The sequence below is a fragment of the Humulus lupulus genome, chromosome X (assembly GCF_963169125.1).
Source record: "Humulus lupulus chromosome X, drHumLupu1.1, whole genome shotgun sequence".
In the NCBI taxonomy this organism is placed as follows: Eukaryota; Viridiplantae; Streptophyta; class Magnoliopsida; order Rosales; family Cannabaceae; genus Humulus; species Humulus lupulus.
The window spans coordinates 192,375,115-192,399,450 of record NC_084802.1 but is presented as its reverse complement, the minus strand read 5'-3'; the positions used below and the strand labels follow the sequence as shown (position 1 = coordinate 192,399,450).

At 40.9% G+C, this 24,336-nt stretch overlaps 1 protein-coding gene across 2 annotated transcripts; it reads left to right on the top strand.

Moving 5' to 3' along the window:
• The first annotated feature begins 7,670 nt into the window (after positions 1-7,670).
• On the top strand, positions 7,671-11,036 carry LOC133803384 (cytochrome P450 734A6). 2 transcript variants are annotated; one of them, XM_062241411.1, is made up of 6 exons: positions 7,671-7,997; positions 8,183-8,232; positions 8,318-8,863; positions 9,495-9,739; positions 9,892-10,255; positions 10,376-11,036. In XM_062241411.1, exons 2-6 carry the CDS (start codon positions 8,230-8,232, stop codon positions 10,793-10,795), a joined length of 1,578 nt encoding a protein of 525 aa, XP_062097395.1. In that variant the 5' UTR covers positions 7,671-7,997; positions 8,183-8,229; the 3' UTR covers positions 10,796-11,036. The 2 variants fall into 2 exon arrangements, with proteins under 2 accessions (XP_062097395.1, XP_062097396.1); XM_062241412.1 differs by lacking the exon at positions 8,183-8,232 and having other exon boundaries at positions 7,672-7,997.
• Positions 11,037-24,336: the final 13,300 nt, after the last annotated feature.

Here is a 24,336-nt window from a genome sequence, read left to right as displayed (position 1 = left end):
GTAAGGATTTATAATCCTTATTTGGTTTTAAACCTATTAAGGAAAGTCATACAAAATATTCGAGACTAAACCCTAAGTCTCGGGGAGACCTATCCTAAGGTCTCGATACCTAGGCTCGGGTATCACAATGGTATTTCCCCACAACCCGCTAAAAATCTTATTCTTTCAAGGTATCGCTATTAACCCGCACTTTCGACTAGTCGGTTAAAATATGTAAGATTTTAGCCGGTATTATATCCAGAAAATACTAACAAATTCCTTAATTATTTTTAAAGAAAATAAACTCTTTAAATTTTCCTTTTAGTTTTCTTAAAGTTTTAATATCTAAAAACCGATTTAAGAAAATTGCCTAATTTGTCTTAATTAGGAAAACCGTTATAAATTTCTCATCTTGACTAATTAATTTTCCAAAAGCAATTAATCAATTTTTACTTACTAGAAAAATAATTCATTTAATTATTTTATCAAAATATAGGATTTTAAACCCTCTTTTAATTTATTAACTATTAATAAATTAAATCTCTTATTTTTAGAAAGAATAAAAACTCTTTAATAAAAATAATTCATTTAAACTCAAAGGGGTAATTTTAGTGAAAATATGATTTGAAGACTTACCAATTTATATATTGAAATAAGCAAAATTTTACTTTTTACCTTATGTTCCAAAATCTCATTTTTACACTAAGTGTGAAAATCCTATTTTTCACATTTTTAACTACATACTTCGTTAGTTCATAACTTGAAATTTACTTACCCAATTGTTACCAAAATTTCCCAATTCCATTTTTGTTATGTCATTTAGGTCTTTGTAAAATCTTAGGTCAAAATGAGCATTTTTGATTGGTGAAATCATTTTCCAACAATGAGGTAAAAATGACATTATTTTCAAGTCCTTATTTTTTCCAAACTTTGACAGTTAATAACTTTCAAACCGTTCAGTATTTTCTTACCAAATTTTACAGTGGAATAATAGGTTATGCCAGAAATATGTCCACAAAATTTTAGAAAAAACTGGGTTCATTTGCCCTATACAGTGGCTGTCCAAACTTGGTTCCGAAAATAAGAATACGAAAAAACAGTTTTTTACCTAAACTTTGAAATAGCATAACTTACTCATTTCTAAACATTTTTTTGTGTTTCAAAAGCTCAATTTTATGTACTCAATCTCAACAACCTCACAGTACAATTTAATTTTTCAAAAACAATATACAGTGGCTGCTTGACCCCTTGGAAGTCACAGCTTAAAACATGTTTTGTTTTAGGGTATCCTACAAAACCCTTGGGGGTTTTGGTTCCCATTTTCAAAAATCAATACTCATGCATCATAAAAATTATTAAACAACTACCATAACCTTATTACATCACCAACAAGAAACTTTAAGCATTAGATATACAAAATAATGCTTAAAACTAAAAACCCTACAACAAAATCATCAAAAGTAAACTTTTTACCTCTTTGGTGTTCTTGCTTAAGGTTTGGACCTTCCTATAAGCTTTGACTCCTCCAAAACCTTTCAAAAATCCCTAACCAACTTCCCCCAACAACATAGTTAATTAGCTATTTGAAACTCTAAGCTTAAAACTTTACAAAAGCCTAGATTAGTGAAGCTTTACCTTAGGGAAAATACTTCCTAGACCAAGACTTAGCCTCCAAGTTTTCCTTGGTGTTCTTGAGGTTGAATATTGAGGGAACACTTTGAGAGGTCTTCAAAAAAGATGATAGTGAATGAGAGAGGGAGAGTGATCGGTTCTTAGTGTGGGAATTGCTCACAAAACTCTTCAAAATATCACAAAGTACTTGAGTGCTTTTCTACCCACTTGCCCACTTGACTTCTTAATTAAATGGGGTTTAAATTTTATAAAATTTGGGTTCACACCACTCTAAAACACCACATGGCCGGCCACTCTTTGCTACATATATGATCATTTCATTTTTTTTTAATTTTTTTTTATAAATGTTATTAATGTTTCATAAGAAGAAAAGTCCAAATTGGCTTTTGACACATTTTTCACTCTTATTAAGTTTTAATCACCAAACTAAACATTAATTAATTAAATTAAATGTCTCTCACATTTAATTTAATTAATCACATAATAAAATTTAACCTAAGGTCAATTCATGGAATAAAATTCCCTATTTCGGTAAAATTAGGCATTTAACACAAAATGCCCTAAAATTTCCATTTTCTTTTAGGTTTATTATTTTTGACCAAACTTTAACTTTTATGAATGTATTTTATGCCCAAAATATAATTGCCATGATTTTTCGTTTTATTTTCCGAGATTTTTACCCGATCAGGGTTTTTGTGTCGGTCCACGACCGAAAGTCTTATCTTGACTTTTAAAATCACAAAATTCATATTTTGGCTAGCAATAACTCATGGAATACTTCCAAACAAAATATAATATTATTTAAAATAATATTCTTAACCCGGGGGAAAAATCCCGACCCGAGTCGTTTAAAGGTACCCAAAAACGTAGGACGTTACAGTGGCTCATCTCCCTGACAGAGGCATAATTGCCTCAGAAGCACACTCAGGCCGCGCCAAGCCATAGCCAGGCCGCGACACATTACGCAAACCAGCAACAGTCAGATTTTCTTCCCCTGCGTTTCCCTCGAAACCAAACCTTCAAACCAGTCCCAAACCTCAACCTAACACCCAATTCAATCACCAAACATCATCTACAACTCACCCACATCAAAACCCAAGTTAAATATCAATTAAACTTCCATTAATTCCAACTAACCACCAAGAAATCACAAGCTGAAACTTAAAAGAAAACAGAGTATAATCAAACTTTCATGGCTGAGTTTCCTTACCTCAAGCTCGGTTTTCAAACCCCTTCAATGGCTGATTCAAGTTCCTAAGCTCAACCCTTGATTTCCTAGCTTATTCCTTCAAATTGGCTTCAAAATTCCAAAGGGGAAAAGAAGGAAAATGGTGTACGGCAAAGAGAGAAAGATGAGGATGATGACGCTCTGTTTTGGTTCTGTTTTTCTACAGCTTAAAGTCCATATAAATCCAATCAAATGACCAAAATACCCCTAGGTCACTTAAGGTTCCTAAAGCCACCCCAAGGGCAAAATTGTCCTTTCCAACCAATACCGTTAATCATAATTAACGCTCTCCAATTCCCGCTAATCTCAATATTCTCAAATGCCAATAAATCATATCACATTACCCTTTAATTCCCGGCAACGTTCTAAGTACCAAATTACCCCGAGACTCACTCCGAGCCCCGAACTTAATCCCGTTATGACTAGACCGAAAACTTGCATTCCCATGATCGTCTCATGTCGAATGGCTCGAACCAATCCACATATAATGTGGTAAAATTATAATTCACCCATATGCATGAAATTACACAATCACGCCCCCAACGGCCAAATTACCAAAATGCCCTTGCTTTTAGAATATTAGCCCATATGCATGCATTCACCATCATATAATAATATAATTCACATAAACATGCATATAATCATTAAATGCCATAATAAATCAATTATGGCCCTCCCGGCCTCCTAATCAAGGTCCTAAACCTTATTAGGAAATTTGGGGCATTACATCTCCCCTCGAGCAGCAATCTCCGCTTGCACCGGTCGGGTCAACCCCTCCTCCACCGGCTCATGTCGATTAGACATAGCCAGCTGCCCCTGTTCAAACAGGAGATGACTTATTGAGCCGCGCTCTAAAATCGGCCAAGGACAGGATGACAAGGATCCTGAGGCACGATGGCTGGGACAGAGTCGATGGACGTCGACTAGATCTTGAACCGCGCACTAAACAAGCTTGCCAGTGTAAGTTTTCTCTTCCCGTTGAGACTCAATCTTTTTATCTATTATAGTCATTTTAAATTTTGTTCTGATAGCAGGCAATGCTGACCATGACTGCCGGCCAGCTACGCTCGGGGGTCATCACTGAGCAATCCAAGGCATCCGAGCAACGGAGGAGCTTAAGGCTGTTGAAGCGAAATATACAGAGCAACTTGAGGTAGCTCAGAAGGCAAATGCGGCATTGCTCGAAGAGAAAAATAAACTGGCCGAGGAGATGAAGCAAAAGCAGGCTGCTCTGGACAAAGCCCTCGAAGCAAAGGAGAAGTACAAAGAGTCCCATCTCATCAATTTTCGCGAAGCCAAAACGGACCTGATCGAGAGCAGGCAAGAGGCTGATAAGTTGGAGGCTCGCATCAACGATCTCGAAAAAACCAACGTCATCAATCTGGAGAGGTACAAGGGCGCCACATCCAAGTGCTTTTATGATTTCTGGAAACACAACCAAGGGGACGATTTCGGCTATCTCCCTGAGCGCATGAGGCAAACTGAAATAGCCCGGTGCGTCGCTCGCTTGGAGGAAGAAGAAAGAGCGAAAACCCCAGCCTTGCCCGAGATCTCTTTGGCCACTGGCGTTGAAGGCGTGGAGAATGAAGTCGAAGCTGCAGTCGACCAGGAAAATCCATAAGACCCTCCTGCCTCATGATTATAATTTTTTTTTATCTTTTTTTTTTATATGTACTTCAAGACAATTATATTTATTCCTGCATGGGCATCTTTAACTTTTAACAGACAATTACATCCAAGCAGTAACTGCTCGCGGTGTAAAATGTTTCCTTTTTGATATTATAATACTTGCATTTTATTATAACATCTGTTCACATGATCGAACTTAGCATAGTACTTTGGTTTAATTTAACAAAATACTCCAAGTACTGTAGCATGCTTTCACTTATTTTGCTCGTATGTTTTCATACCTGTTAATATGCTTTGCTTACTAGGTACCTTATATGCCCCCCAAGTGAGGGAGGAGCTTTAGGTCCTCGGTCACTTGCCTTGACCGAACCCTGTTCGAACATTTCTGCTCGTAATAAAGACTTATAAAAATGATAATACAGCAAAATAACACACGTAATGAGCAAATACTTGTAATAAATACAATAGTTGGCAAGAATGACTGGCTGCACACAGTCCATTTTTTTTTCTCGTAATAAATGGACAAAACATGTCTGTACGAGTGATCAACAAAATGATCTTACACTTATAAGCGACCAGTCACATAAAATGACCAACCCTTTTTCATAACTTGTAAAAAGTAAAATTAATACAAGCCAATTCTTTAAGAAGAATTGTTTATTGATAGTACTTGCGCATGTGTTCTCCATTCCAAAGCGAGGAATGAGATCTCCATTGAAGCGAGCAAGTTTGTAAATGCTTGGATGGAGGACTTCTTCAATTTGGTACGATCCTACCCAATTAGGTCCGAGTACTCCAGTAGCCTGGTCGCGGGTGTTGAGGAAAACCCTTCGAAGTACCAAATCTCCGACATTGAATTTCCTTTTGCGTACTTTAGAATTGAAATACCGAGCGACTTTTTGTTGGTAAGCTGCTACTTGGAGTTGGGCTTGCTTTCGCTTTTCATCGACCAAATCTAGAGATTCCATCAATAGCTGGCTATTAAATCCTTGATCGTACGATATTCTTCGATGCGATGGCGGATCTAACTCAACAGGCAACATAGCCTCATATCCATAAGCTAAGGAAAATGGGGTATGGCCTATTGCTGTGCGATGGGACATTCTGTATGACCAAAGGACTTCAGGCAATTGCTCTGGCCATGCCCTTTTTGCTTCTTCAAGTCTTTTCTTCAGAGTATCTTTTAGCGTTTTATTGACTGCCTCAACTTGTCCGTTTGTTTGAGGGTGAGAAACTGAAGGAAAGCTCTTGATAATTCCATGCCGCTCGCAAAAATCTGTGAACAGATCACTATCAAACTGGGTGTTGTTTTCTGAGACAATTTTTCTTGGCAATCCATAGCGACACACAATGTTTTTTACTACGAAATCCAGCACTTTCTTGGTCGTTATGGTTGCAAGTGGTTCAGCTTCGACTCATTTAGTGAAGTAATCGACGGCCACTACGACGTACTTGACGCCGCCCTTTCCTGTGGGCAGAGATCCGATTAGATCTATACTTTGCATCTGTTTTAGCTCATTAGGGGCTGCTCGTGGAATTTTGGAGAACCTCTGGCATTTGTCACACCTCCACACAAATTCCATCGAGTCTTCATTCATTGTTGGCCAGAAGTATCCTTGCCTTAGGATCTTTTTTGATAAACTCTGCCCCCCAGCATGGTCCCCACAAAAGCCTTCGTGGACCTCTCTCATCAATTCTTTGGCCTTCTCTTTCGAAATACACCTGAGGAGTGGCATTGAGTATCCCCTTCGGTACAAGATTCCATCAATCAGGATATACCTAGCAGCCTGTCGTTGAAGGGTCCTAGCTTTGTTTTTGTCTTGCAGGCACTGATGCTAGTCTCTCATGTCCGTGATAGGTCTGTGGAGTATACCTCTATGCTCTCCAACCTTCGTTCCGAGCTTGAAGCTGTCCGCCAAGAGGTGTTGGACCTTAGGCATGTTCTTGGATCTAGGGATGCTGACATTGCTTCAAAGGATGAAGATATCAACACCCTCCGTAGTGCCATGGAGCTCAAACAGCAGGAAGTAATCGAGTTGAATCTCAGGATAACCCAGGTGGAGGGGAAACTAGCCGATCAGCTCCAACAGTCTGAAGCCAAGAAAGAGAAACTGATTGCTGACATGGACCAATTTCGGAAGGACGCTATTGTCGAGAAGGAGCAAGAGGTCAAAGCTGCTCGGGACAAGGCTCGAGAAGAGTATTCAGAGACAACTTTCTCTTGCTTTTACTTGATCTAGAAGTCCAACAAAAATCTGAACTTGGATTTCCTTCTTGAGAAGACGCGAGTGAAGGAGCTTAGGAAGTGTTTAGCTGGTGAGGCTGCCGAGGCTCAGGGTGGTCTTTCAGATGGTACTCATCGCCCTAGTTAGTCTTCTTTTGGTTTTTTACTCTGTCTTTCCTTCCATGCCAATGGTGGGGCACCTTGTACTTGACAGCTTTTACATATGACATATTATGCCTTTCTGCTTTTTTGTTATGAGTACTCAGTGTATTGATTGAAAATTTTTATTTCCAATTCTTACTAAGTATATCAACTCACAACCCTCATTGGTACACCATCAAGCCCATATCGAGCTTCTATCCAAGCATTCATATTACCCATCAAGCTCCTATCGAGCTTCTATCCAAGCATTCATATTACCCCCATAAAGCCCCTATTGAGCTACCATTGAACCTATCGAGCCACTGGTTCAAACCTGGAAAGAAAAACCACAAATTTGACGAACCCACTCCATAGATCACAGATTCAACATGCATTTCGCTTAAAAATAGATTTGCGTTCGAGATCTAACATTTGCTTGTCGCCGTGGGAGGAAAAATGCGTCGTGGGTCTCGATTTCAAAGGGAATGAGTCGTCATGGGTGAGGCTCGATGGGGGTTGGGCGATGGGGGAGAGGAGTTGCCTGAGAGGCTTGATGGCGGTGGGGATCGACTGGGGTTGGGGCTCTTCAGGATTTTGGGGTTTTTGTTAGGTTTGAGAGAGGGAGAAACCGAGAGTGTGGAGAGAGAAATGATAGTTTCAAATTTTTTTGAGTGTAAAAGTGAAAGAGGTATTTTTAATAGAAAATGAATGTTTAGCATTAAATTGAAAATGTGAATAATAATAGTATTTTTTTGTAATATGAAAGACTATTATGCATAAATACTGAAATTCCCCATCCCAAAATCCCAAAACAAATATTTAGACAAATAGATAAAGTCCCAATAAAATTTGTCCAAAATTAAATAATAAAAGGCATACAGAAGCAGCCGTCTCTGTTATATTATGTATTGATTATTCAATTTGTCGGGGTCGGGTGCTATAGAGGAAAACACCAAACCTAACTATAATCTGAGCTGATCAAATTTCTTGGTTTCCAAACATTCATGTATGATCTAGTTGAAGCCGATCGCTAGTACATTGGGAAAGTTGCAGAAAGAGGGATAGATAGAGGAGTTTCTTGATTATGGCCTTTAGTCTCTGGAGCTTGCTTTTTCAGGCTTTCTAGGGTTATATATCGGTTCCTAATTCCAATTGCTCTGCAAGGTGAGGTTTCTTGCAAAGAAGTTTTCTTTTTTCATTTTTGAATAGCGGTAGTGAAGCGGCGTAATGGGTTTATGGTGAAAGCAATAATCAATTAATTGAATTTATAATTATCTGAATCGATATACCATTGGATCATAGTTTTCCAAATTGCAATTGCACATGTAATGTAATGTTTTCTTTGTCAGGTTTCTGGATTACTGGGATGATGTTATTAGAGTTTTTGGAATGATAGATGGTATCAAAGATATTACTTTCGCATACTGTGGCAGCAATTTTCTAGAAAAGAACAGAACTAATCTAATCTAATCTTAACTTAACAGAACCCCTTGTACTTCATCAACCCTGGAAATTTCTCTGAGAAACATTACAATACGATGAGTCTACCAATTCTTATCATGCTCATGATCCTTCTCCTCTTCGTAACCCTTGCGAAATTCGCTTACTCCACAATTTGGGTCCCATTGAAAATCCAAAGGCAGTTTCATAATCAAGGCGTGAGTGGCCCAGGTTACCGTCTATTGTTCGGGAACACAGCCCAAATCCGGCGTCTTTTCACCGAGATTCAGACAAAGTCAACTCTGATCGACAATGATGTGCTTCCATTCGTGTCCCCATTTTACCATAAGTGGTCTCGCATGTACGGGAAGACTTTCTTGTATTGGTTTGGGCCCAAGCCCAGGTTGGCAATTGCTGACCCAGAGCTAATAAAGGAGGTCCTTATGAACACCAGTGGTCTGTTTGGAAAGGTCGGGTTTAACCCCTCCAATAAGCAGCTGTTTGGACAGGGCCTTGTTGGGCTTGAAGGAGACTCATGGGCTATTCATAGAAGGATTGCAAACCAAGCCTTCAGTATGGAGCGTGTCAAGGTATTATTAAACTTTTTATTTTTTATTTTTTTTTTATATTTTATGATACATTTACTAGCTAATTAGTATGTATGTGCCTTATCATTCTTTTACCTTTAATTTTTGCAACCCTTTCAGCTTTATATTATTTTTTTATCCTATAATATGTATTATAATAACATTTTTTTTATCTAATTCATATAGTATTATTTATTGATTATATATATTTTTTTCAAATAATATATGATTTTAGAGATTTTAGTTCAAAAAAATATGTGCATTATTTGAATAATCAAATTTATAATTTTTTTACACACAAAAATAAATGTAATTTATTATTTTTATAACATATTAATTTGACTTTACGGGGTTTCTATTAGAATTAATTGAGTAGGGGGTTGTTGGTTTTGCTCTTAAAAAATCATTTTATAATGAATTAATTTGTGAACTATATATGTTAGCATATCAACTTGAATAAAATTTTCATTAGCTATTCTTTTTTACCACAAAAGGTGTATTTTTTGTCTAGGAGATGGATCTTATCTTTCCTTTTACATGAAAGTTGACATTTTTTGGCCATGACACAGTTTTTATCCCAAAAACTATAATGTTATCTCTTCATGATATGTTTCCCTTGGGTAAATTTTTTTAGAGTTGGGTGCCAGATATGGTGACAAGTATAATAAAAAAGGTTGAAAAGTGGGAGGAAATAAGAGAAGAAAGGGATGAATTTGAAATAGATGTGCACAAGGAAGTTCACGAAGTTTCGGCAGACATTATATCTAGAACAGCTTTCGGAAGTAGTTTTGAAGAAGGGAAACGCATATTCGACCTGCAAGAAATGCAAATGTATCTTTTCTCCAAGGCAGTTAGAAGTATATATATTCCTGGATTCAGGTGACTTGTCTGTTCTTTGCTACAAAATCTATCAATGTGTATAACTTATAAATATTATATGCATGTCTTATGTAGAAAATAGAAGAAACCCGTAAGAAGATTAGTTCATATTTGGTGTATTCTTTGAACGAAGCAATGGTTTTCAAACACAGGTTTTTGCCCACGAAGGACAACAGAGAGAGGAGGAGACTAGAGAAGGAAACTCGTGATTCAGTGAAGAGGCTAGTAATGACAAATAGCAAGACAAGTGAAAATTCAAGGAACCTACTTACTCTTCTAATGTCTTCACATAAAAATCAGGATGGCAAGGAAGAGAAACTAGGAGTAGAGGAAATCGTAGACGAGTGCAAGACTTTCTATTTTGCAGGAAAGGAAACCACTGCCAATCTTTTGACTTGGGCTCTCCTTCTTTTAGCTCAGCACCCGGAATGGCAGAGCAAGGCCAGGGAAGAAGTAGTTCGAGTCTGCGGATTCAATGGACTTCCACTTGCAGATAATTTAAATGATCTTAAAATTGTAAGTTCAATTTTAGTTTCTTAAGAGTTTAGTGCTAAGTCTTTCAGTTCTTATTATTATTTTTTTCTTGTTTAGTATTTAGCACAAATATGCTTACTTGAACTTTACATATTGGTTTAGCTGACAATGATAATCAATGAAACACTTCGACTCTATTCTCCTGCTGCGTTGATGATGAGGAAGACATTGAAGAGAGTTAAGCTTGGAAGTCTAGACATTCCTGCTGACACACAGTTGTATTTGGCCTTGACTGCGGTTCATCACGACCCTGAGATATGGGGAGAAGATGCTAATAAGTTCAATCCATTGAGGTTTGCTGAGCCTCGGAAGCATCTAGCTTCGTTCTGTCCATTTGGACTCGGTCCTAGAATTTGTGCCGGCCAAAATCTAGCCATGGTTGAGGCGAAAATAGTCTTGGCCGTCGTCATGCAGCGTTACTATCTCATGGTGTCACCAACGTACGTCCATACCCCTATGTTGTTTATAACCGTGCAGCCTAAATATGGTGCTCAAATCCTTTTGAGGCCGATTTCAACATGAACGATTAATAGTCAAAGGGAAAAGAAGATATGAACTCTTTTCTTAACTTGTATTTTTGTTGTAATATAGAGTTTATTGTTTAAATTGTAATCGTGAATTGTGAGAATTTGGCATTAGCTAGTCGTTGACTTTAGTTTGTTAAGGTTGATACTTCACAGTCAAAAATTGTCAATGTATTAAACAAAATTAATAGGTGTAAACGCTCGCAGTAAATGAATTTCAACTAGCAGGTCAATGTGAATATACGACTAGTAAACAAGATCACTTTTAAACGTAATTCAATCAAAGCAAGCGACCTAGTCCTGCGGCCACAGTTATCGTATTCGTATTAGATGCATGCAAACCGAATATATTCTGATACTCGAACTGATTATAAATCTTAACAATAACTGAGTAGGTACTAAAATTGGCAGTCTCCTTTGTCGGGCAAATGAAGTATATTTACCAGTGAGTTGAATTCAGTTCCTTGGATGGGTTTTCTGTCCGTTATCGAGTTAGTGTGTTTCTAGTGATTTCAGGCAATGAAATTTCTGTCGAAATATTCATTGTCGTCGGCTTAATATCAATTGCTCATTTTCTGTACAGTCACTCCCACCCCTAGGCTCTCCGCGAGATTTTTTTTTAGCAGCTGCTTTTTCAGAATGTTGTTCATGCTATCTTTGCTCGACTTGTCTTATACAAATTTTTCTTCTTAAATTTGCATAATGTGTCAAAGACTGTAATGAGGGTTACATGCCCCAAGGGATCATAATTTATAAATATGCTATATCGCTTTAATTCAATGAACACATACTAAACAAGATTTAGTGACAAATTCGTGTACCGTGTTTAAACTACATAGTAACATGTTGACCAACGTTTTGGTTAACGACACTGAGTCAATTTAAACGATAGAAAAGAATTATAATGAACTGAAATCAAGAAAACGACAAAGAATTTATTATGGTTCGGCCCAAGAGTTGGAAATGACCTACGTCTACTTGCACTTTTATTTATCAAAGAATTGTCAAACTTAAAATTAAGAAGAAACATGGTTCAACTAAGTTTCTTAAGCTGACAAAAGAATACAATTCCAAGGTTTTGTATGTAAAGTGCTTACAAAAGATATCTCTAGCTTTTCCTCTCGTAATTTTCACTTAGCCTTAATGATTGAATGAATCTCTTATTTATAGAGAGTCCTAGTGGGCTATGGGCTCTTACAAGCAAATCTAGGCCCTACATGTGTAGGTGTGGAATCAATACATTTATTTACATATTCAAATAATATAGGAATATTACAATTTAAATACTAGTTACATAAATATCTTGGGATATTTGATGGTGTCTCGTGAAACCCAAATCTCTAGGTTAAAGTGTCCTGCTCATCGAGCAAGTCTTGTACTCTGAGCAGCTTCATGGGATGGTACTAGTCTGCTCCCTCATCGAGCAGGTTATTGGATCTTTGCTAAAAAATCTTTTATATTCTGACATAGCCTTCTCGATCAGCTACTCCTTCCGACCAGCTCTCTGAATTTAATGTAGTATGACGCCACGTGTCTCTTTCATAGAAGCCACGTCATCAAGTCAAAATTGGGTTAAACATTTGCCTCCCAAGTTTATCCTAAGGCGACTAGCACTGGATAAACTTCCAATCTTCGACCAGGTAAGCATTTATTCACCTTCTTAATATCACTTTACAGCTCATAGCTTTGCTTGTTTACGCAATGTACATGCCTCCTCGAATACACAAGTGATGACTTTTGGGTAAAATAGTCTGTTACACTTTCCACTCTGTCATCATTGCACCTTTTCAGCGAAAAACGAGGCCCCTTTTTCACCAACTCATGCGCATAACATCACCTCATAAACTCATGATGAATTTTTTATGATGACATCATCTGCTCGCTTCCGAGTCGTTACCTATAAATAAGTATTCCCGTAACCTTTCATTCTTTACTTTTTCAAACTTCCCAAGCTTTCTTTTTCTCTAAAATCCTCTCAAACACATGACCTTGCTCTTCATTTCCTCTTCCTAAAATCCCTTTTTCCTCCCATTTTTTCAATCAAATCTTCATCATAGTAAGTATCTAACTTCATTTTTTGTGTTTGCATGACATTTTCTTACTTGTCGCATACTTTCCAAGCATTTTTTGAGATTTTGTATCTATGTGTTCTTGATGTTCTTGATTTTTTACGTAAAAACTTGGCTGTTTTTTGCAAAAAATCATTGATTCTCTAGGAAAATGTCTTTTTGGGGAGTAGGAAAATGATTTTAGGTATTGGGTTACCCTTGATCATGTTGTTGGCTTCGAGAGGAATTTTGAAAACTCAAAGAAGAAGTATTGTTTGCCTTTTCAATCTGCACTAGTTTCTGCTCCAGCATAGAATTGTGTTTCTCGAACAGATCACACTTAGTTAGGCACACACATAGGCATAGGCTGGTCAAATAGCTCAACTCCCCTCTACTTTTCACCAGATGTATGCACACGATCATTGGGGAATGATTATTCTATTGACCCTGACCTGCTACAGACACTGGTCGATGAAGTGGAACGGAGTCGACGAGATATTGTCCTCATTCGTGATATTCCGGAACCATCTGATAAATCTGGTTAGCACTCTCATTATGATTTTGTTCCCGATCAGGAATATTGCCGGATGATTGAGGAATTAAAACAAGGACTTTTATTGTGCATCCTGACTCATTGATCCACTCCCGGTCGGAATTCTGACCAGAGGAAGGGCAACAAGCAGGTCTTCGTTTGTTGAAGAGACCATAACTGTTACTTTCTGTTCTTCAGATATGGCTAGGATCAAGCAAACAACCAGACACATATCTACTACAGACCCTCAGGTTTCTAGGTATGTGATGAATGCGCAAAATGTTGTGCAACCCATATAACAACAACAACCTGAACATCTAGAAAGAGAACAACCCTTGCAACAACAACAACCACAAGAGTAACCGCAGACATGATCCCAAGATGTGCCTTTTGATGAGATTGATTTTGATGATGAGCAGTTAACAGATATCATAAGACCCATCGCGAAGAGAATAGCCCGCTTGAGGAGGAAGGTTAAGTGGTATGTGGCTCCAGCCAATATCCTCTCGAGTCGGTTACTTGGGGAGTATCCTCAAAGATATGGACTTAGGGGGGTAGATTTAGTTCTACCTCGACCTGACCAGCAGGCACACAGTCTTGGTGGTGCATACAGTGCCTGATCTAGATATAATATTCAGGCAGGTGCAAGTTTCCCCCTTCATCTTTATTTTAAAAGCATCACAAATTACTTCAATGTTGCTCCTTTTCAAATAACCCCAAATGGATACTTAATGCTCTCAGCATTATTTATTCTTTATCACAATCAAGGATGGGCCACTCCTACTCCTCATGAGGTCCATTACTTATTCGATTTGAAATCGAATTCAGGCCATAAAGGTACTGGGTTCTTCTACTTGTGTCACCGGGACAAGACCAAAGAGTTCCCGACTTAGCCCACGTTTAGGAGCAACGTGGGCAGTTATAATAAGGAGTATTTTATAACAACTTCCTTGGCCGCCGACAATCAACCTTTCCAACAAGCAAGTAATTATTTTAGTCTGCGAGGTCACATTCTTCGTTTCCCTTTCTTTCCTTGGCCTTATTTTTTCTTGTTGTGTTTTAGGGCCATGGAATAGAACCATTCCTACTGTGGACATGGCCAAGCAAGCAGTGGTCTTAGATCGGCTTCCCTTTGAAGCAAAGAGTTGTAGACTGCTCACAACCGACGATAACCTCAGGATATTCAATCTGCTTGATACCCACCACGCCAATGAAGAAAGTGTTGTTGGGCGAGGAACTGGTGAGGAAGCAGTTGAGGAAGAATTGGGGCGTTCCGACCAGTCCCAAGCGGTCCCTATCCCTCAGAGGAGGACAACAAGGATCAACATAAGGGAGCAAGGGGATGCTCCTTGCCCTCGAGCCTCAGCTCATTTCATTGACAAAGGAAAATACAAGAAAATGCTGGAAGTGGAGGAGGACGAGCCCATGTCTTTTGACGAGGAGGAGGGGATTCCACGTACTATAGTTTTTCCTTTTGTTGTATGTGTATGCTGAGGTCGTAGGCTGTTTTGAAAAGTCTGCCTAGTCATATAACACTTTGCATAAATGTACTGCTTATTTATATATTTCCATAATCTGATACACTTGCATTTTTTTTACTATATCCATGTTTGATTCAGAGATGCTCAATCTCTATGCTTCCCCTCTGGGGGCCAATTCGAGCAACCATCCGGCAGTAAAGTAGCAGAGCAGTGATCCTTCTGCTCGCAGATCTCCTATTGCTTCTCCGACGACACCTTCCAGCCAACCGTCAGACACTCCTCATGTTGTCGCCCCCGAGCAGCAGGACACTCCTTCCTCCCTCTCTTCCTGGGTCCAAACCCTTATTCAACACCCGACAAGTGTTGATGTTGTCTTCAAGCATCAAAACGCGTCAGTCGACTCCAGTCTTGGACGAGAACTGTCCGAAATCCTTTTGGTGAGTTACTCTTTATTTGTTTTTCAATTTTTCTTCTAAGTCTTATACACTTTTATTCCTTTCGCGTGCTTAATCTTGTCTTGGTTAGTTTCTGTAGGGTGTTATTACTCTCAACAACACCCGTGCCGAAGCAGTTAAACTCGAGGAGGCCTTAAGGAAATCGCAGGATGTCGTAAAAGACTTTAAGGACGCCCATACTCTCCAGTTTCAAGCTTCTTGGGAATTGTAGAAGGACGTTGATAGAAAAAACACTGAGATCGATAATAAAAGCAAAGTGATCGAGGTGCTCGAGGAGTCGGAGGCAAAACTCAAGCGCCAGCTAGAGGAGCTTGAAGAGAAGAGGAATAGTCTTGACGTTCGTGTTAAAGAACTCGAGGTGTAGCAACTCAAGTCAGCAGAGGAGAAGAAGCTTCTCGAGGAAGAGCTTCAGCATGACAATGAGTCATGCTCCTAGAACTTGCTCCTAGAACTTGACCAAGTTCAAGAGTGCGACCTTTAATCAATTTTTCCTATTTTTGGAAGAACAATAAGGTGGCTAATTTTGACTACATCCCTGCTCATCTTCTTGACAACGAAATCACCAAGTGCGTTGCTCGTGAAGAGGAGGAGCTTTCTGCTGCTGCTAAAGAAGTCCATGCCACTCCTGGAGTTGAGCAAGAGGAGCCTAAAGGGGAAGATTCTGAGGTAGTGGAGCCTTGAGGGGGGCATCTTATTATATATATATTGTTTATCTTACCTTGGATCTTAAGGTCCTTGGTGCAAAAACAATGGTTGGTCAAGAAGCTTTTAATCTCGGATAATATGTGTGACTATTTTTACTCTTGCTTTATTCATATTATATACTACTCATATGATTTTATTTTGATATAACAATTTGCTTTGCTATATACGATTTAAACTTTATTGCTCATTTCAAATATTTAGAGCTTCTTTGTTTTTTATGTCCTTGCTAGACGAAGCACAATACTTTATAAATTTTTGAAAATTTTCTAAGTACTAATCAGTTGTGCTATTTTAACTTATTTACTTATATGCGATCATGTATACCCTATATGCCCCCCAAGTGATCGAGGAGATCAGTGTAACGCCCTAAACTCCAGGGACCATTACAGTGCGCATTATAAACAGTGCTAAACTCGCTAATCGAGTCATTTGTCCATAAACGTGTAACTAAGTATGATTACCGATTTAGGGATTTAAAAATTTTGGTTAAGATATAACGTTTCATTAGAACATTTACTGTATACATTGGGATCCCAAAAATATAATTTAAAGGTCTATTACAAGAAAATATTTACAACCAACTGATCTAAGCAGCAAAACAGGGTTTAACCCTAGTTCCTCTTTCAACCCTCGATCGTGGCGATCGAGAAGCGCATATGTACACATCGTCACCTAAGCTCTCCAACTCAAGAATGGTCCAGCTTTCTTTTGCCTTTACCTGCACCACATAGCACCCGTGAGCCGAAGCCCAGCAAGAAAACTCATTATGATCATGAACAGTAATAACATGTCATCAGATCATAAAGTGCATGCCTAGCAATAACAGCCTTAATCACGCATGCAAATAAGTTCACGAAATGTTGGGTATAAAACATCAACCGATGATCATAATAATCATCCAGGACTTTTAGTCCAAAATAGAAGAGTGACAGTTGTTAAAGTCACTAAGGTGGGTTCCGTTCCCATTAGCCATGTGACGATAGGGTCACCTGGGCTTTACAAATAAGTGACCCTTTCACTAGCTTAAACAAGATAGGTATTTGATGAAATAGTCACCAACATAAACCTATCGAGTGAATAAGTGATCCTTTCACTAGCTCAAACAAGATAGGTATTTGATGAAATAGTCACCAACATAAACCTACCGAGTGAATAAGTGATCATTTCACTAGCTTAAACAAGATAGGTATTTGATGAAATAGTCACCAACATAAACCTACCGAGTGACCATAGAGTCACAACCGTGGGAACCGCTCCTTTAGCCATGTGACAAAGCAGTCACCTAGGCCTTAGGCCCTGGCTCTGAGTAACTAGTCAAGCGCTTATAATTTTCATCGAACTTAGGGTCGGTCCAGCATTAATACCCCATATGAGTTATTCAATGCTGATATCGATTAGATCTAATCTTTGATCGGCTCTGCGTTCATGACGCTTATGTCGTTTCTGACTCTTAGGTCAGTAACACGCGGCCAGTGCCGATTCTGACTAATCAATGTCACACACAAGTAAGCAATGCTACCAGGCATACATCATATGTCAAATATCCGAATACAGGGCATTCAACATGCTTACTTAACAATTGCTAGCATAATTAGGATCATTCACAAACACAGAGACTCAAGCTCTGATCAATCTCACATTTAACATTCATGGCATGCCCTAACCACATGTTTCTCATGCATCACATTTAAACACTCAACATGCCTCAATAATAACCATGCATGTCATATATATACAGGGTGCAGTTTTCTTACCTTTGGTCCAAGCACAGGTTACCAATAAACAAGTCACAAGCACGATCCTGATTCTAGGCCTCTAGTGATAACCTAGTCACAACCATAAATGGTGATCCAATGAGTTCAAGTTCTAAAACCAATCCCGGAACCAAGACCTAGCCTCCGGGACATCAAATCCCACTAAACCGGGAAGTAGGAACGATCCCAAGGCCTAAGGTTTGAGTTCCCCTAATCAAAACATCATTTTGACCATAAACAGCACCAAGCGCCGCGACCGCCTATCCAAGCGCCGCGACCCTTAGCCCTTTGAAAACTCTCCACCTGCTTCATCGAGCCTGGGCCACAACGCCCAAGAACAGGGTCGCGGCCCAACCTCGAACCAGCCATTTTTCCCCAATTTTCCACTTTTAAAACCTTCCAAAAACCTATCCAAACATCTCCAAATCCCAAAATCAAAGTTCCCAAACATCCCCATGATCCAAAACCAGCAAAACCCAAGTCCCAAATCAATCAAAAACTCATCAAAACACAAAGTCCAATTCAAGCTTAAAAACTTAGAACTTAAAACTTGAATTACCTTCAATTGAGTTGTTTCCAACTAAATCCTCCAGCTAATAAGCTTCTAATCTTCCCTAGGTTCGCTATGCCTCGATCCTCGCTTGAATCCGAGTCCTAGAACTCAAGTTTCCTTCGAAAATGCGATCGGGAGACGAAAATGGAACTTAGAGGGAGAGAGAACTTCCGGAACGTTCTTTTTATTTCTTAAAAGGTTACTTCAAGCTTAAGTAGCCTCAAACAAATCCTAACGCTCGAGGTCCCGAAAACACCCCCGGGGACAAAATAGTCAAAACCTCCAGAATTTCCCCCTGATCTTACTAACTCCCAATTTATCATCAAATATTTATTCCCATTACCCAATAACCTAGTAATGCTAAATGCCCATTGACTCACTCCGAGTCAAGAATAAATCCCGTTGTGACTTCCCACTAGCTTACCTCCTAGGATCGTCTCGTGCTGAGTAACCCTGGCATAACCAAATAATAATAAAGCACCACACACATATCACATATATGACAGAAATGGCCAAACTCAATACCTCACCCAAACTCAACACCTCACCCATCTCATTCCAATGAATGGGTGATAAATATTCTCAAACATACCTCATCTCATAAGGTACCTTTCCAATACTGGATAACTCTCTCTGATTTATCATCAGTCTAAGAATAATAAACTGTACTGAATTCCATCTATATATTCATTGCCTTCCTTAACCCTTCCAATAACTGGAAGTAACAATAGAGTCTTCATCTGATAATATAGACCTTGAATTCCATGAAAGCACATTATCTTTCTCACATAGAGATCTGAACATTGATCAGTTGTGTTACTTACTCTTACTGATAGAAATGAACTCACTTGGAATACTGGTCCATAATGACCCAATCCAAATCACGCTGACCCACTAACCTGGGCAACCCCACCGCGAAACCCATCACGATGCTTTCTTATTTCCACTATGAAACACTCAAAGGCTACAATGGCCCCACTGATTTCTGATACTCTGTCTTGACCTGCTAACGGGTTAAGAACTTTTCCACACATTCCATTATGCCCGTCTCCATCTCAGGCCACCACTATAAAGCTTTCAAACTCTGATACACTGACATGATGCTTGAATGAAGAGAATAAGAGAGTAGCATGAGATTCATTCAGAATCTCCCAATCAATTCCAGTGTCCATCGGATTCCAAATCCGATCCTTATACCTCAATAAATTCATACCTGATACTGTAACACCCTTAGCTAATCCAGCTAAGACTTCCCACTCAATTTTCCTATCTGTGGTTCACTTAATCTTCTTTCCTTTTGATCTTCTCTGAGATAGTAATCTCAAGCATACAACTAGCCACCTGGCCCACCAGAAACTCTACTCTAGTTCTGGTCAGATCCTTTAACCAACATGTTGTGTAAGCAATCATTTTTTCTTTGCCACTGAGGTGTCATAACCACCTACTAACTGATTCTGATCTGCAAAAAGACTCAGAACTCTTTCTCAAGGTACATGTAATATCCTGCCCATCAAAGGAAACTCTTGCCTACCGAGGTGTCCCTTGACCTTGGCAAATCTTCGCAGAGAATACATCACGATTCCATCGTCCAAGATGATCACAAATCCCATTCAAATAATCCTTTAAATGTCCTGTCCATCTGATTCAACAAGACAATTCAACATTAATTAAACCCTCAAATCATAACTCAGCACTCCTAGTGCCCTTATCTGATACAAACAATCTTTTGTTTATCCTTCTCTCTGATCTTCAGCTAGTACTAACCAGATCAAAGATCCACCTTGGAGAACGCCATATTACTCAATAACTGAACCTTTATTTCTTATAACTCTGCTGAGCCATTCAAAACAGTGCCCTAGAACTGAATCCATTTCTGGCACCAATCCAATCACCATTCTATCCTTTTTATACAAACACAACCCTGACAAATCCCCTGGAAACCCATCCAGAAACTCACAGACTAATCCAGTCTATTCCAACCCCACTGGCACAATGTAAGTGGTATCCACCACACTAGCTAAGAGTTCTATGCATCCCCCTACAATAAAACTCTAGCTCTCAATACAGATGTCATAAGCATACAGAATCATGCATAGTGCCAACTATTACAAGGCTTCCCATTCTCAAACCCAAGAGTTACTATCATTTCCTTACAATTTAGCATTGCCCCACACTTGACTAACCAATCCAAATCTAAGATTGTACGCCCTAAATATCCGCGAGTTATTAGCGAGCTGGAAAATTGCATAATTCAGTACGCCACGTGTAAATCGTCCACCCGGAGCTGCTGTTACGAGTCTCCACCTCCCTAGCCTGAGCTGATCAGAGAGTTAGCAGTCTACTCGAAGGCAGCAGATCAGCAGTATGGATATCACGAGCTGGCGCTACCTCAAGCTCGAGGTGCGGCATAGATCTGACACTCAAATCCTTGTAAAGGCTACCACGCAATGTAAATGTGCACATATCAGACATCACGTGTCTATTCCATTCCTGAATTCTCGGACACGCAGTATAAACGTGCGTGTTCAGGCCCCCCATGACTGGTTTGGGCCATGTGGCCCATTATCCCCCCTTACCTATTGATTAGACAACACCTCATTGTCAGGTTTTAGGAATTAATCATCAGTGTCACAAAGATGACATGATGGGTAAGAAGGTCACGAGATGACCCCCTTTACCAACGCCCAGGTATCCTCTCCCTATAAATACCAAGACCCTGGGCGTTGCAAGAGGTTGGCATATTTTTTGTAAAGAAACACCCTGTAAAGGAATTGTCAAGAGAGACCAATAATATTGACTGGTGGACTAGAGGGATTTTAACCTTCGAACCACCTAAAAGGAAATGAGTGATAACCTTCCCACGATACTAATTTCTCCAGTTTAGAGTTACGATATTTTCATATTAGGGTTCACTATTTAGCACTAATCCATCCTGTTTATTCGTATAATTATCTGTTGGCGAATAACCGTGTCAACAGTTTGGTGCTTTCATTGAGGGGATTTAGATTGGTGCTATCGCAGAAACCTGACCATGGTGGTTACTCGTTCAAGGCATGGTAATGAAGCGGATCAGCATGATGGGCAGGAGGCCCACCACGCCGCCATATCCGATGAACAAAACCCTGAGGTCCAGCAACGAACGGGAAAGCAGCCTATGGGCCAGAGCGACACCGGGAGTTCGGCACCCCGGCCGCCAAATCCGAACTCGGATTTCCTAACGGCGATAGAGATGGAGAGCATACAGTTGAGGAGTCAGCTATCAAGGGAAAACAAGCAAATTGAAGAGGTCTTGGCCCGGTTACCCCCTCTTACAACCGATGCTAACATCGGAAAGAGACAAAGTGGGACTCATAAGTCCCGCCGAGATAACTGGTCCAGGCCCAGCCGATCAGTCAGAACCTCGACTCCGAGTTCTACCCCCACGTCACACCACCACCAGGAAACTGTGTTTGAGGAGTTTCCTAGGGCCAATCAGTAATTCAGCAGGCCAGTTCGAACCTCAACTCCTAGCTCGATTCCACCATCGAACGCACCCAGAAGAGCCTGAGGCAGCTTGCGGAGGAGATCCGGGGAGGGCTCGCAAAGACAGCCTGCTCTGGCCAGCCTCCTGCACCACGGTCAAACCGCCGAGCGCAGGACGCAGGGGATGGTAGAGTGGAGCGGCCGCGACCTAGCTTAATCCGCCCGGACGGGACTAGGATCACATCACCAGTTAGGCATCCCCCGTCGCCAATAAGATACCCATCTCCTCCCCATCCATTTTGGGACATTTCGGCTCATGGGAGCAGCAGGAGAAATCCTCCTTCCGCCGGTCTCTCCCATCGTAGCCGAGAGCACGGAGAAGTCCCAAACCCTCACCCTCAGTAGCGGGCTCCGAGTTTTTCAAACGGGAGTTATTGGACTGGGAGCCACCAAAGTGGCAGGTCTGGTGAAGACCTTCACAATCGCTTGAGTTCGGCGCAAAGCCCTCGGGGCACCCCGAAGGCCGACCTTCGAGATCGCCTTAATTCATAGAGGGAAGATCCAGCTAGAAATGGTAATCCTACTTGCTGAGGGGATGGTCTTTCAGAAGTACGTGACAGCGGGAGTGTCCCACCTAACCAAGCTCAAGCTTGGAGGGACAATAACCCGCCTAATGCTTACAATGGAACTGGAGCTGTTGAACAGCCCCAGACCAACCAAGGAAGTAAAGACCAAACCCTAGAGCATTTGGCTAAGATGGAGGAGCTGATGAAGAAGCTCTTGTCAGATAAGGAAAAATATGAGTATGACTCGGGGGACGAACTCGAGCTCTTTGCCCCCAGCATAGCGGCCACGACGTACCCACCGGGTTTCCGGATGCCCCACTTGTCCAAGTTCGATGGAGATGGAGACCCATCGGATCATTTGGGTATGTTCAACACCCTAATGATGGCTCACAACATCGGTCCCGAGCTAAGGTGTTTGATATTTCCTTCCTCCTTAACTGGGTCGGCCAGGCAATGGTTCAACCAGAGTAAAAAGTAGTCCATCAGCTCGTGGAAGACCTTCTCTGCTAACTTCAAGAGGGCATTCCGAGCTTCTCAAGCTGCCTGCATCAAAGCCAACACCCTGGCAAACGTGAAGCAGCAGCCCGAGGAACCTTTGAAAGCTTACCTGAGCAGGTTCGCAAACGTCGCGGCTCGAGCCAGGGACACGGACGATAGTTCCAAGCTTATGGCCTTGAGGACTGGAATCCTCGTTGGAGGCGGACTATGGAAAGAGATACAGAGAAAAGGTGTCAACACCGTGGGTGAATTCCTAAACAAGGCCCAAGGATGGATAAACTTGGAAGAAGTGCGAGCATCAATCGTGGGAACCAGCCAAGCCCCTGATCAGCCCATTGGAGTGGGAACGGATGTCGTGAAAATGACTCAAACCGTTACACAGAATAACCAAGTGGGTGGAGGCAAGAGAAAAGGGAGCAGCGAGGGCGGCTAACACGGTCCGAAGAAGAATAAGCTCGTGGAAAAATTTAAGTCAGTTTACGCGACTTATACCGAGCTCACAAACACTAGGGAACACATTTTCCAAGCCAACTCTGCCTGCCTCCCCTGGAAGAAACCAGAGCCTTTGAAGCACCAGAAGGCCAAGAGGGACCCTTCCAAGTTCTGTCGATTCCACAACGACATTGGCCACAACACTGACGATTGTAAACATCTGAAGGATGAGACCGAGACTCTCATCAGAGCCGGACCTTTGGCTCAATATGCAAGGAACAGAGTTCCCACCAGTCAACCGGCTCCGGAAGCTCCGGTGAGTCAGCCCAGGCCCCGGATAAATCAGGACACCCCTCCTCCTGTGATATCAGGAGAGATATCCACGATCTCCGGAGGCCCCCATTTGGCCGACACGGGCAGGGGTGCCCAGAAAATATATGTCAATGAGTTGAAGGCTCATAACGAAGTGGAGTTCGTCCCAGAGCAGCATCTACCCAAACAACAATGACTGGAGAGGCAACCAATCATATTCACCGAGGAAGATGCTAGTCACGTCCAGTTCCCCCATAACGATCCTTTAGTCATAACTGCCCAACTCGCCAACCGGAGAGTTAGAAGGATACTGGTCGATAATGGGAGTTTGGTGAACCTGCTGTTCCGGTCTTCGCTGGAAAAGATGGGTTTATCTGTCACCGAGTTCAAAGCCACCTCCATGATGCTGTATGGATTTTCCGGAGAAGGATCAGCGGCGATAGGGACAATCAAGCTGGTAATTACCTTGGGAGATGGACCCCGGACTGTCTCTAAACTCCTCGAATTCGTGGTCATCGATTGTCTTGCCACCTACAACGCCATTCTGGGTCGACCTACGTTGATAGCATTTGAGGTCGTAACCTCCATCCGCCACCTCGCAGTCAAATTCCCCTCTTCCACGGGGATATGCACAGTCCGAGGTGATCAGCTCGCTGCCAGGGAATGCTATAGTATTTCCATGAAGGGAAAGTCACGACCCGGGCAGCAAACGATGACCATCCAGGGTGGGGACGAGGAATC